This window comes from Hyaena hyaena, unplaced genomic scaffold (assembly GCF_003009895.1).
Source record: "Hyaena hyaena isolate Hyena2069 unplaced genomic scaffold, ASM300989v1 scaffold_7, whole genome shotgun sequence".
NCBI classification, from domain to species: Eukaryota; Metazoa; Chordata; class Mammalia; order Carnivora; family Hyaenidae; genus Hyaena; species Hyaena hyaena.
In genome coordinates, this window is record NW_024080639.1 from 8,287,033 (window position 1) to 8,299,781 (window position 12,749).

The following is a 12,749-nucleotide window of genomic DNA, read 5'->3' on the forward strand; positions in this document are numbered from 1 at the left end:
CCAACTGAGCTGCCCAGGTGCCCCTGCATGTTGCCTTTGATAGCCATATCTGCCTGCCTCTCCTTCAGACTTCTTTGATTACTGTTAAACTTTAGCTTCTTCTCCATTTCTATTATTTCATCATTTCAAGAATGTTATGTAAACATAATCTAATATATAAATATAACCTTCTGGGATTGGCTTTTTTCACTCAGCACAGTTCTCTGATACTTCATCCAAGTTGTTGCAGGTACAAAGCGGTTGTTTTTTGTTTTTTGTTTTTTTATTGCTAAGTAGTATTCTGGCATATTACAGTTTGTTTAACTGTTCACCTGTTGAAGGATATCTGGGTTGTTTCCAGGTTTGGGCTATTGTAAATAAAGCTGCTGTAAACATTTGTGTACAGGCTACTATGTGAGCACTTTTCATTTCTCTGGAGTAAATGCCCAGGAGTGTACATGGTAGCTACATGTTTACTTTTGTTTTTGTTTTTTTTTAAAGACATGGCCAAACTGTTTTCCAGAGTAGTTACATCATTTTACATTCCCATCAGCAGTGTTTGAGTGATATAGTTTCTCCATATCCTCACCAGCATTTGTTTGTTTGTTTGTTTTTAGTATATTTAATTTTAGCCATTCTGATAGGTATGTGGTTTTACTTTCATTTACCTAGTGGGTAATCATGTTGAACATTTTTTCATATTCTTACATGCCATCCTTATCTTCTCTTCAGTGAAACGTCTATTTATGACTTCTGCCCATTTTCTAATTGGATTATTTATTCTTTTTTACTGTCGATTTTGGAGAGTTCTTTTTATATTCTAGATACTAGTCCTCTGGTGGACTTCTACAAAGAAAAGCTTTATATGTCAGTGAAGTCCAATTTATTGATTTTCCCTTTTATGGGGTAGTTAAGTGTCAGAGCTCTTATACTCTAAAACAGCCCTTTTGCTGTTAAGTATAAGAGCTGTTTGCCCAGCCTTAGATAATCAAAGATTTTCTCTTATTTTTTTCCTAAAAAATTTATAGTTTACATTTTACATTTAAGGTCATGATCAATTTTTGAGTGAATTTTGGTATAAATATGAGTTTTAGATTAAGTCTTATTTATTTTTTTTACCCATAGATGTCCAATTGTAGCCACACTATTTCTTGAAAAGGCGGCTCTTCCTCCAATAACTTCGTTTTGTACCTTTGTCAAAAATCATCTGGAAAATTTGTGTAGGCCCATTTCTGGGTTCTCCATTCCATTCCACTGCTCTGTGTACCTGTCCTTCCACCAATATCTGCTACTGTATGTTAAGTCTTGAAATCTGATACAGTGATTCCTCCTACTTTGTCTTTTCTAAAAGGGTTTCAACTATTCTAGTTCCTTTGCCTTATAAGTTTTAGAAAAATATTGTCTCTATCTACAAAAAATCTTGCTGAGATTTTGGTAGGATTTCCAATAAAACTGTATATCAATTAGAGAAGTATGGACATCTTTTTTTATGTTGAGTCTTTCAATCTTGTGAACACTCTGTCTCTCCCATTTATTTTCATCTTTGATTTCTTTCATCAGCATTACATAATTTTCAGTATATAAGTCTTATATGTGTTTTCTTAAATTTGTATGTAAATATTTCATTTTTTAAGTGATTATAAACCATCTCATATTTTTAACTTCAGTGTCCATGTGTTCATTGCTAGTCTATGATTGACTTTTGTTTGTTTGTCATATATCCTGTGACCTTGCTAACTTTTCTTATTAGTTCTAGGAAGGTTTTTGTAGATTTCTCGGGATTTTCTACATGGACAATCATATCATCTGCAAATAGGGACAGTTTTATTTCTTCCCTTCTGATCTGTATGGTTTTGTTTCCTTTTTTTGCTTAATGGCACTGACTAGATCTTCCAGCACTGTTGAATAATGGTGGTGCGGATGGACATCCTCACTTGTTCTTGATATTAGGGAGAATGTATTCAGTATTATACCATTAAGCATAAGGTTAATAATGGGATTTTTGTAGATTATCTTTATCAAGTTGAGTAAGTTCTCTATTTCTGTTTTGTGAGAATTTTTGTAATGAATGTGTTTTGATGTTTGTCAGATGTTTTTTCTGCATCATTTCATATGAATACATGATTTTTATTTATGGAAGAAAGAAAATGGTGGATTATATTAATTGATTTTCAAATTTTGAACCAGTTTTGCATCCCTGGAATAACCACAACTTAGTCATAGCCTATATTTTTTAATATATTGCTGTATTATATTTGCCAGTATTTTGTGAGGAATTTTTACATCTGTATTCAGGAGGGATATTGGTCTGAAGTTTTCCTTATTTGTACTATCTTTGTCAAGTTTTGTTATCAGGATAATACGAGCTTCATAAAATGAATTTGGAAGTATCCCCTTCCCTAATTTGTATTAATTCTTTAAATGTTTGGTAGATTTTTCCAGTGAAACCATCTGGGCCAGGAGATTTCTTTTTTTGAAAGTTTTATAATTATGAATTCAATTTCCTTAATAGTTGTAGGGCTGTTCAAATGACCTATTTCATATTGAGTGAGTTAACAGATATGATCATAGGTTACAGAGTCCCTGTGGATGGGTGCCAGGTCTGTGGTGAAGGGCTTTCCCGTTTGGCCGCAGTGGTAGCCGTGCCTCCTGGAGCACCAGGTGTTATATGCACCATCTCCCACCCAGCCCATTAGGCCGCAAACCTGCCTGGGGAGACAGGTGACCATTTCTTCTGCTAAGTTGTCAAATTTACAAGGATAGAGTTATTTGTGTGTATTCCTTTAATCTTTAGTCTTTTGATATCTGCAGGGTCAGTGCTAGTATCTCATTTCATTCTTGATATTAGTATTTTGTTATAGTCTTACTGGTCCCTGAGGCTCTGTTCACTTTTCTTTTCCAGTGAATTTTCTCTGTGTTGTTCAGGTTGGGAAATTTCTACTGTTTAGTTCACTGATTCTTTCCTCCTTCTTTTCCTTTCTGCTGTTGAGTCCATCCACAGAGCTTTTTATTTCAGTTATCTTTGAGTTCTATAATTTTCATTTGGTCTTTTATATCTTCTGGGTTCTTTTGCTGAGACTTTCTATGTGCACCTTTCATTTTTCATATAAGTATGTTCATAATTGCTTATTAAAGCATTTTTATCGTGGCTGTTATAAATCACTGTTGTCTAATTGTTAGGTCTCTGACATGTTCGTTTTGGCATCTATTTTCTATCTTATTCAGTTTGACACATTCCTGGCTCTTAGTATGATAGATGATTTTCCATCAAAACCTGGATATCTCGTACTGTAAGATGAGAGTCTGGATCTTCTGTTTTAGCTTTAATGACACCCCTACAGGAAGAGAGGGGATAAAGGGTGCTGTGGGTGGAGGAAGATAGAAGTCCAGATTCCCCATTTTAGCCTCCATTGATGCCAGTTTGGGACAACTGTTTGTTACTACTGGGAGGGTGTGGAAATTCTGGTTTCCCACATGGTATCCACTGACACTGTGACCCGTGGCGGTGGCCTTGTTACCACAGATCAATGGTGACAGTCCAGACATTCTACCAGGCCTCCTCTGATACTGCTCTAGTGGAGAGAGGGAGTGGCATCTTTTTACTGTCGGGTGGGAGTGTATAGTCTCCAGTGATGCTGGTAGGGCCTTGTTATTGGCTGGTGGGAATGCAGATCCTGGCTTCCTGCTTGGCTTTCTCTGACGCTGCCCCATTGGGAGAGTTGGGGTGTCTTGTTACAGGCTTGAGAAGGTGGAAGTCTATTCTCTACCCTTGGCATTGGCCAGCATAGGCATGTGCCACTGTTTTTGTCTGTGGCGTTTGACTACTGTAGAGCTATAATTTTCTGAAAGTCTTCTGTCTTTCTAGACTGCCTGGTCTTTTGGCTAGAGAGTTCAGGCTTTTGGGGAGGCTTTTCTGGTCTGTGTCTGGTGTTTATGGATTGCCAGATTCTTCAGCTTCAAGTCTGGGGGAGAAAGCCCAATTGGCAGATTTTTTTTTTAACCTAACAGAGAGTTAGTGTGTAGTGGGCCATCTAGGCACTGCTAGATGTTCTTGTATCCCCTAAAGGGGGATTAATAATAACTATTTTCTATTGGTATGCTACTACTCTTAGAAAAAAACCTCAAACATATAAATGATTAATACCAACTCTTCATGCATGATATTGTGTACTAAATTATTCCAAAAATGATTCCTTAAATAACTATAGAGATTTGAGTAAATTATTTTTACTTCCCAAAGTGCTTAGTATAGTTTCAGGAAATAAGTTATTCCTGTTACTGTTACTTAATTGGTACCATGTGGTCCCAAGGGACAGTGTGAAAGAATTGTGCCATGCATGGATCTTTCTGGTTACTTTGTATTATTGAGCCACTTGAATTGGTTGGTAATTTTAACATGTGTGTAATAGTGGAGGCCGTTAATTGTTCAGCTCATAGAAGTGATTTTTAAGTTATGTTGGGATGTTTTAAAACTGGTGTGTTTTTAAAAATTCTTTCTATCCTTAAATTGCAATATTTTACTAGACTCAAATACCATTCTCCAACTAATTTAGTATCTCAGAGAGGATGTTTATTTTGAATAAGTGAAAAATTGGTAAATATTCTTTTTCCTTTGGCAGAATCAGAAAACTGACTTGTCCAGAATGAAAGGGAGTGGAACAATAATCAAGTGTTGATAATCTTAGCCAGTGTTTTTTGTGTGTATCTGTGTGTGGTTTTTGAAAGTGATAAATGATAGACAGCTTGCTGGAAATGGAGCAAATGGAAATGTTGATTAGAAATATCTAATAAAGCTTTCTGTAAAACGCTTTGTATTTGTACTGTGTTAAGGTTTAAGAAATGATTAATAAATCTTCTCTTTTAGTCTTGCCTTAAAAAAACTGATTGTGATACCTTGAAATGTAACTTGTAGGGTGCTGGTATAGAAATATATCCTGGGAGTAAGTGCACCTTGAGTGACAATGGGATCCATCACTGCAAGGAAGGGATACTCATTAAGGTGAGTGCACCTGCTAAAACACCCTCTTTCCAAAGGTTAGAATAGTTTCATCTAAGAAATAATTATGTTTTGTTGAATTCCCAAGTTGAGTTCTATTGTTTCTGGGTTTGAAAAGCACAAACAGTACATACATCTTAAAAGTCATCTTGATATCAATAGTTGGTGGTTGAGGGTCTTTTGTGAGAATACTTTGCTGTCTATAGACCTGCAGAAATGACAGAGGAATGCTGTGTCATTCAGAGCTCAGACTGTGCTACCACATATTAATAAGCTTAGTTTTCTACTTTTAGAATAGCCTGAAAAAAGTGAGAAGATTTTTAAAGCAGGCAGTGTTGAATGTGACAGTTCCTTAAAACATTTGTTTTCAATGTCATAGGACTTCTTAGATGAGCATTATGACATTCCCAAAATATCCATGGTGAATAATGTCATACATAATAATGAAGGTTATGGAGTTGTCTTGGTGAAACCTACAATCTTCTCTGACCTGCAAGAAAATGTCCAAGATGAAACTGAAGGTATGTTTTATTTAGTGATTTTTAAAAATAAAAATGAGATTCAAGTTTACTTTATTTCAGCATTAAACTCTGATTAAGCATCTGAGTCTTCCTCTTCTCCTTAACAAAGATAACTGGCATATGCTTAGATATGAAGATAAAGAAACTTGAGAAGGTTGTAACATTATAGACTCTCAGGGTGAAAGAAACTTTCAAGGTCAACTAGGTCACCTATTGATTCAAAACCCTGGTATGTGGTTTCTGTGGTACTGCGGTTCCCTTCTTAACATGCTTGGCTTTCTGTGCCTTTATAGAGTAAAACTGGGCATTTGATAGCAATGGTAGCTCCTGCTGGCATTTGTTAAGGATGGAGACAGAGAAATGCATGTGCCTGTATTTACTGGAGGGGATAGGGGAGTTTGTCTCTATTTTTTATTGGCGGAAGTAAATGCCTCCCTGTCAACTGTCTTTCTTGGCAGCAAAGCTGAGCTCAGTAGGAAATTCGTGGCTTTCAAGCCATGACCCAGATTACTGTGAAATCTCAGTCAGAGAGGGATTAGGCATTGGCATGGGTGAGTGGCATGGGTGAGGAAAATAGTCCTCATCATCCATCAGGATCCACTCTAGTTATATGAGTTCTTTTTCTTCTCACAGTACTGTAGGTCAGAAGGCCAGGTGGGCCTGGTTGTATTATGTGCTTAGGGTCTCACAAGGGTGAAATTGAGGGGAGTGGGCTTTGATCTGAGAGCTCTTGGTGGGGGAGGATCTGCTTCTGAGCTCATTCATATTGTTGGCAAAATCCATTTCCTTGAGATTGTAGGACTAAGGTCTCCATTTTTATTGCAATTGGCTGAGGATTACTTCAGCTTCTAGAGGCCACTGTCCAGTCCTTGCCCAATAACCCCCTCTGTCTACCCAACCTTTCTCAAGAGAACCTTGCTTAAGACAAATTTTGTTCATGCTTCAAATCTCTCATGTTTTGAATTTCTTCATACTTTCCTCTTCTTCATCTAGCCAGAAAAAAACCCAACTTTTAATGGACCCATATGATTAGATTAGTGGCACTTGAATTATCTTCTTAAAGTCAGTTGATTAGTAACCTTAATTACATGTGCAAAATCCTTTTGCCATTTAACAATCCTGAAAGTAACACCAGGGGGCTGGGTGTCATAGGGGACATCTAGAATTCTGCCCCTCAGTAAGCATTCACTTCTAATGCTGGCATTAGCTGCTAGAAGGAGAGTTCCTTTGGGAAGAGTGGCACTCTTACAAAATCTTTGTGTCTAGCTCCTAACACCATGCTTAGTAGGTAGTCAATATTCCAGAAGAGGTATGTTGAGTGAATGAGATTCTAGGATAAAAAGAGAAAAGAATTCAAAATTGGTAATCCTGTATGAGGGTCAGAAAACCTTGGTACAAAGACTAAGACAGCTGTTCATTGAAATACTTATGGCAAAGATTTTGTGGAATCCAGTCAGACGACAGCAGAAATCCTTGGTAGAAAAAACTTGAAAGCTCTAATTAGAATATAGAAATATATATGCTTTTTGTTGGGTTATTTTGTATATTTTACTGTATTTGTTATAATTTGTTTGTTTCTCCAGAAAATAGAGCACTTAAAATTCAGACAAGTGAGGAAGCAGATGCAGTGGAAAGGGTGGATCTAGAAGAGCTGATTCAGTGTGCAACTGGCAAAATGGAGCTTTATGCAAGATCCAACCTTTCCGAGCAAGTGGAAGGTAACTATGAAATTGTAAACGAACTAGTTGCTGCCTCCACACAGAAGGGCCAGATGAAGAAGAAAAGGTTGAGTGAACTGGGGATCACACAAGCTGATGACAACTTAATGTCACAGGAGATGTTTGTTTCAATTGTGGGGAACCAGTTCAAGTGGAATGGGAAAGGGAGTTTTGGCACATTTCTTTTCTGACCACTGTGATGTAAATAGATAGCAAAATATTGGATTTTGCACATGCTGCCCTGAGAATCACTGCTGCTATCATAGTTTGCTTCATGTCTGTATTTTATGCTTGATAAATGTACATCTATTTCTGTCTGCAGGTGTTGCACATGAAACATTCTATCCTTATATGGTAGGTCATAAAAACATATAAAATAGAAAATATTTGAAGAATTCTTATCTAGAAAATCTTGCTTTCTCAAACACATAGTTCTCCCAGATTATTAAGCCTATCAGTAACTTTCTAGTGTAAATATACTTTTAACCTAGCACTTCAAAGGAGAAAGTCAGAGAATGCAAGATGAGTGCACAGAAATGCAGTAGGTATCAAATGTCAAATATGCAGTGTTATTACACTTGTCTTTTTCTCCTAATTATAGCAAGTCCGAATTCCACGCTATATTTGTATAATACTTGTCTTAAAATAAGTTTTTATGATTAGGAAGCTATCTGCATAATCAGACTTATTGAGAATTTGAGTGGGATGCATTTTTATGTTAAACTATGTAATCATCAAAATAGTAATAGATAGCATGGCAGGATTGAAACGGATATGTTTATTCAGAGCCAGTGCGTATATAGAACATTTTCACTGTTGTTGAATATGAATGATTAAAAAGAAGGCGTTTTCTTTGACCATAACAGTATTTTGATCAGATTTCAAATATCTTACACATAGTGGTTACTTTACAACCTATATCAGCTCTGTGTTCTTGAATATCATATTGTAAGACACAGCTTTTAAAGATATTTATATTTTTACAAAGTATATGTGACATTAATATGCTTACTGATTAAAATTAAAATGATGAAATAATAAATTGACTCTTGTTCTATTTTTCCACATGCATTATGGGCCATGATAGGCACACAATATTTTTATATATTTTTAGTGTTTCAGAATGAGTGTTAAACTTTTTCTTCAGTATGGTTGTTTCTATTTTATTTTTTTTCTTTAATAGTGTGTTGTCAACTTGGTTTCCATATAACACCCAGTGCTCATCCTAACAAATGCCCTCCTTCATGCCCATCACCCTCCTTTCCATCTCCCCCACCCCCATCAGCTCTCAGTTTGTTCTCAGCATTCATGAGTCTCTCATGGTTTGCCTCCCTCCCTCTCCCCAACTATTTTTTCCCATTCTCCTCACCCACGGTCCTCCGTTAAGTTTCTTCTAATTCTCCTATATGTGCAAACATATGGTATCTGTCCTCTGCCTGACTCATTTTGCTCAGCAGAACACCCTCAAGTTCCATCCACGTTGCTACACATGGCCAGATTTCATTCTTTCTCATTACCATGTAGTGTTCCATGGTATAGATAAACCACATCTTCTTGATCCATTCGTCCGTTGATGGACACTTAGGCTCTTTCCATGTTTTGGCTATTGCTGAGAGTGCTGCTATGAATATTGGGGTCCATGTGCCCCTATGCATCAGCATTTCTGTATCCCTTGGGTAAATTTCCCAGTAGTGCTATTGCTGGGTCATAGGGATCTATTGTTAATTTTTTGAGGAACCTCCACACTGTTTTCCAGAGGAGCTACACCAGTTTACATTCCTACCAACAGTGTAGAAGGGTGCCCGTTTCTCCACATCCTCACCAGCATCTCTAGTCTCCTGATTTGTTCATTTTAGCCACTCTGGCCAGTGTGAGGTGGTATCTCAGTGTGGTTTTGATCTGCATTTCCCTGATGAGGAGGGACACTGAGCATCGTTTTCCTGTGTCTGTTGGCCATCTGGATGTCCTCTTTGGAGAAGTGTCTGTTCATATTTTCTGCCCATTTCTTCACTGGATTGTTTGTTTTTCGGGTGTGGAGTTTGGTGAGTTCCTTATAGATTTTGGATACTAGCCCTTTATCTGATATGTCATTTGCAACTATCTTTTCCCATTCCATCGGTTGCCTATTAGTTTTATGGATTGTTTCCTTTGCCGTGCAGAAGCTTTTTATCTTGATGAGGTCCCAATAGTTCATTTTCGCTCTTGATTCCCTTGCCTTTGGGGATGTGTCAAGTAAGAAATTGCTGCAAGTGAGGTCAAGNCCTTTGGGGATGTGTCAAGTAAGAAATTGCTGCAAGTGAGGTCAAGGAGGTTGTTTCCTGATTTCTCCTCTAGGGTGTTGATGGTTTCCTGTCTCACATTCAGGTCCTTTATCCATTTTGAGTTTATTTTTGTGTATGGTGTAATAGAGTGATCTGGTTTCTTTTGCACGTTGCTGTTCAGGTCTCCCAGTACCATCTGTTAAAGAGACTGTCTTTTTTCCATTGGATCCTCTTTCCAGCTTTGTCAAAGATTACTTGGCTATACACTTTTGTGTCCAATTCTGAGATCTCAATTCTATTCCATTGGTTTATGTATCTGTTTTTGTGCCAATACCATACTGTCTTGATGATGACACCTTTGTATTAGAGGCTAAAGTCTGGGATTGTGATGCCTCTGTTTTGGTTTTCTTCTTCAATATTACTTTGGCTATTCGGGGTCTTTTGTGGTTCCATACAAGTTTTAGGATAGTTTGTTCTAGCTTTGAGAAGTATGCTGGTGCAATTTTGATTGGGATTGCATTGAATGTGTAGATTGCTTTGGGTAGTATTGGCATTTTAACAATATTTGTTCTTCTGGTCCTTGAGCCTGGAATGTTTTTTCATTTCTTTGTGTCTTCTTCAATTTCCTTCATAAGTTTTCTATAGCTTTCGTCATACATATCTCTTATATCTTTAATTAGGTTTAATCCTAGGTATTTCATGGTTTTTTGTGCAATTGTGAGTGGGATAAGTTTCTTATATCTCTTTCTGTTGCTTCATTATTGGTGTATGAAAATGCAATAGATTTCTGTATGTTGATTTTTGTACCCTGAGACTTTGCTGAATTCATGGATCAGTTCTAGTAGGCTTCTGGTGGAGTCTGTCAGGTTTTATTCATTTTTTAAAAAAATTTTAATGTTTTATTTATTTCTGAGAGAGAGAGAGAGTGTGAGCAGTGGAGGGTCAGAGTGAGAAGGAGACACAGAATCTGAAACAGGCTCCAGGCTCTGAGCTGGCTATCAGTACAGAGTTCGATGCGGGGCTCGAACCCATTAACTGTGAGATCATGACCTGAGCTGAAGTCGGACGCTTAACCGACTGAGCCACCCAGGTGCTCCAGGTTTTCTATATAGAGTATCATGCGTCTGCAAAAAGTGAAAGTTTGACTTCTTCTTTGCCAATTCTCTGCCTTTTGTTGTCTGATGGCTGATGCTAGGACTTCCAGCACTATGTTAAACAACAGTAGTGAGAGTGGACATCTCTGTCGTGTTCCTGATCTCGGGGGGAAAGCTCTCAGTTTTTCCCCATTGAGGATGATATTAGCTGTGGGCTTATGATAAGTGGCTTTTATGATGTTTAAGTAAGTTCTTAACTTAAGAACTTAAAGTTCTATCCCGACTTTCTTGAGGAGCCTCAGTGTGGTTGTTTCTTATATTTGACTAAACTATTCTTATTTTTCAGATGCTACTAACTGTGGAAGAGTTTATGTTGGCTATATTGTGTGACCATTGAAATGCTTTTATTTCCCCCTCGTTTTAAATCCTTTTGCAGAGGTAATGCTCATTAATTCTGCATCAACTTGAGCCAAATACTGATTTAAAAACCATTTATTCAATGTTTAAAAAATTCAAATTGGTTTTCCAATCAAATTTCCATTTTATCTTGGGGTTTAGATTTCATATATTCTCTTGTAACTTGCTGGAGTGTCAAGAGAATGACAAGTAGCAAGATAAGTAAAGTTAATACCTTCTTTGTTCCTTTTTATAGCATTATGGTTTTTAGATTTCATTTCTATCTCAGTTTAAAGCTAAACTTACATTCGTTTTTTTTTTTAATTTTTTAATGTTTTATTTCTAGGAGAGAGAGAGAGACAGCGTGAGCAGGGGAGGGTCAGAGAGAGAGGGAGTCACAGACTGAAACAGGCTCCAGGCTCTGAGCCGGCAGTCGGCACAGAGCCCGATGCAGGGCTCGAACCCACGAATCGCGAGATCATGACCTAAGCGAAAGTCGGACGCTTAACCGACTAAGCCACCCAGGCGCCCCTAAACTTACATTCATTTTAATTCATATGATAAGTTATTAGTGAGTAGGCCTAATGCACTCTTATTTTTTTTTAATGTTTTTTGTTTTTTTTTTTTATTTCTAGAAGAGAGAGAGAGAGACAGCGTGAGCAGGGGAGGGTCAGAGAGAGAGGGAGTCAGACTCTGAAACAGGCTCCAGGCTCTGAGCCGGCAGTCAGCACAGAGCCCGAAACAGGGCTCGAACCCACGAAACGCGAGATCATGACCTAAGCGAAAGTCGGACGCTTAACCGACTAAGCCACCCAGGCGCCCCTAATGCATTCTTATTTAAGTTACACAGAGTACATTTTGCCTCGGTCGTGAAGAGTTGAATACCTTAGATGACTTAGTACAGAGAGTAAAGAGAAAGCTCTGAAGGATGTGAATTTGACATTTGAAGTGAAAACACTGACCTGGAAAAGAGACTGTCTTCAGTGTTGACTGAATTATCATATGTCCTGTCCTTATGGTCTATTAGCGTAACCTTAAATTCATTGCAGGTAGCAAAGTTCTGTACCTTTATCTGAATATTTTCTTTGAGATTCTCTAAAAATATCTCCTTTGGTTTTCTATTCTGTAATTATGTCATAGATATATACATGAATGTATTTTCATTCATTCAGCCATAGGTCATTTATCTCAAGTGTGTCTATCCCACTTTTCTAGAACTTCTGCAACTTCTAGTTGTAGGAGGTTGAAGAAATATCCACTTTCCAGATTTGGCTCTTGAGAGGGAGGTTGAAGAAACTTACCTATAAAATTTTGATGAGCACTTAGGAGTAATCCCTCTTACGTTGCTTTGTAATTCAATTTTCTGTTTTTCATTCTCTTACTTTCTAGGAAAAAAATTCCATAAATTTATATGGAAATTGATGATTAGGACTTGATGCAAATTTATACATAGTATTTAATTTTATAACATTTTATTCTGTGGTTTTAAAAATTATATGTACAAAATTTCTAAAGTCTTATATGTGTTAAAGAGAACATTCTCTTTTCCCAGTTTTTGCTGTTAATAGAAAAAATATATATCCTTTAAAAACAATACAAAAGGCATAGTATATAATGTTCTGAAAATTACTTTTGCTGCTTTCTCTTAACATATTATAGAAATCTATGTCTATATACAGATCTATCTCAGTCTTTTTATTGACTGTGTTATACACCATTGTCAGATTTCTTCTATTTATAAGTGATTAAAAACCCAATTCAGACAGGCTTAATGAGGGTTGGGT

The 12,749-nt window shown here is 37.1% G+C and overlaps 1 protein-coding gene across 2 annotated transcripts in view; it reads left to right on the top strand.

Moving 5' to 3' along the window:
• The window catches only part of SHCBP1 (SHC binding and spindle associated 1), a 64,421-nt gene that overhangs the window by 21,929 nt on the left and 29,743 nt on the right, over positions 1-12,749 (top strand). The window contains exons 11-13 of one of the 2 annotated variants that reach the window (XM_039241303.1): positions 4,892-4,978; positions 5,355-5,496; positions 7,080-7,214. In XM_039241303.1, coding sequence (XP_039097234.1) covers positions 4,892-4,978; positions 5,355-5,496; positions 7,080-7,214 — 364 coding nt within the window. Of the gene's footprint in view, positions 1-4,891; positions 4,979-5,354; positions 5,497-7,079; positions 8,241-12,749 lie in introns of those variants that run through there. The other variant, XM_039241297.1, reaches the window with a different exon arrangement.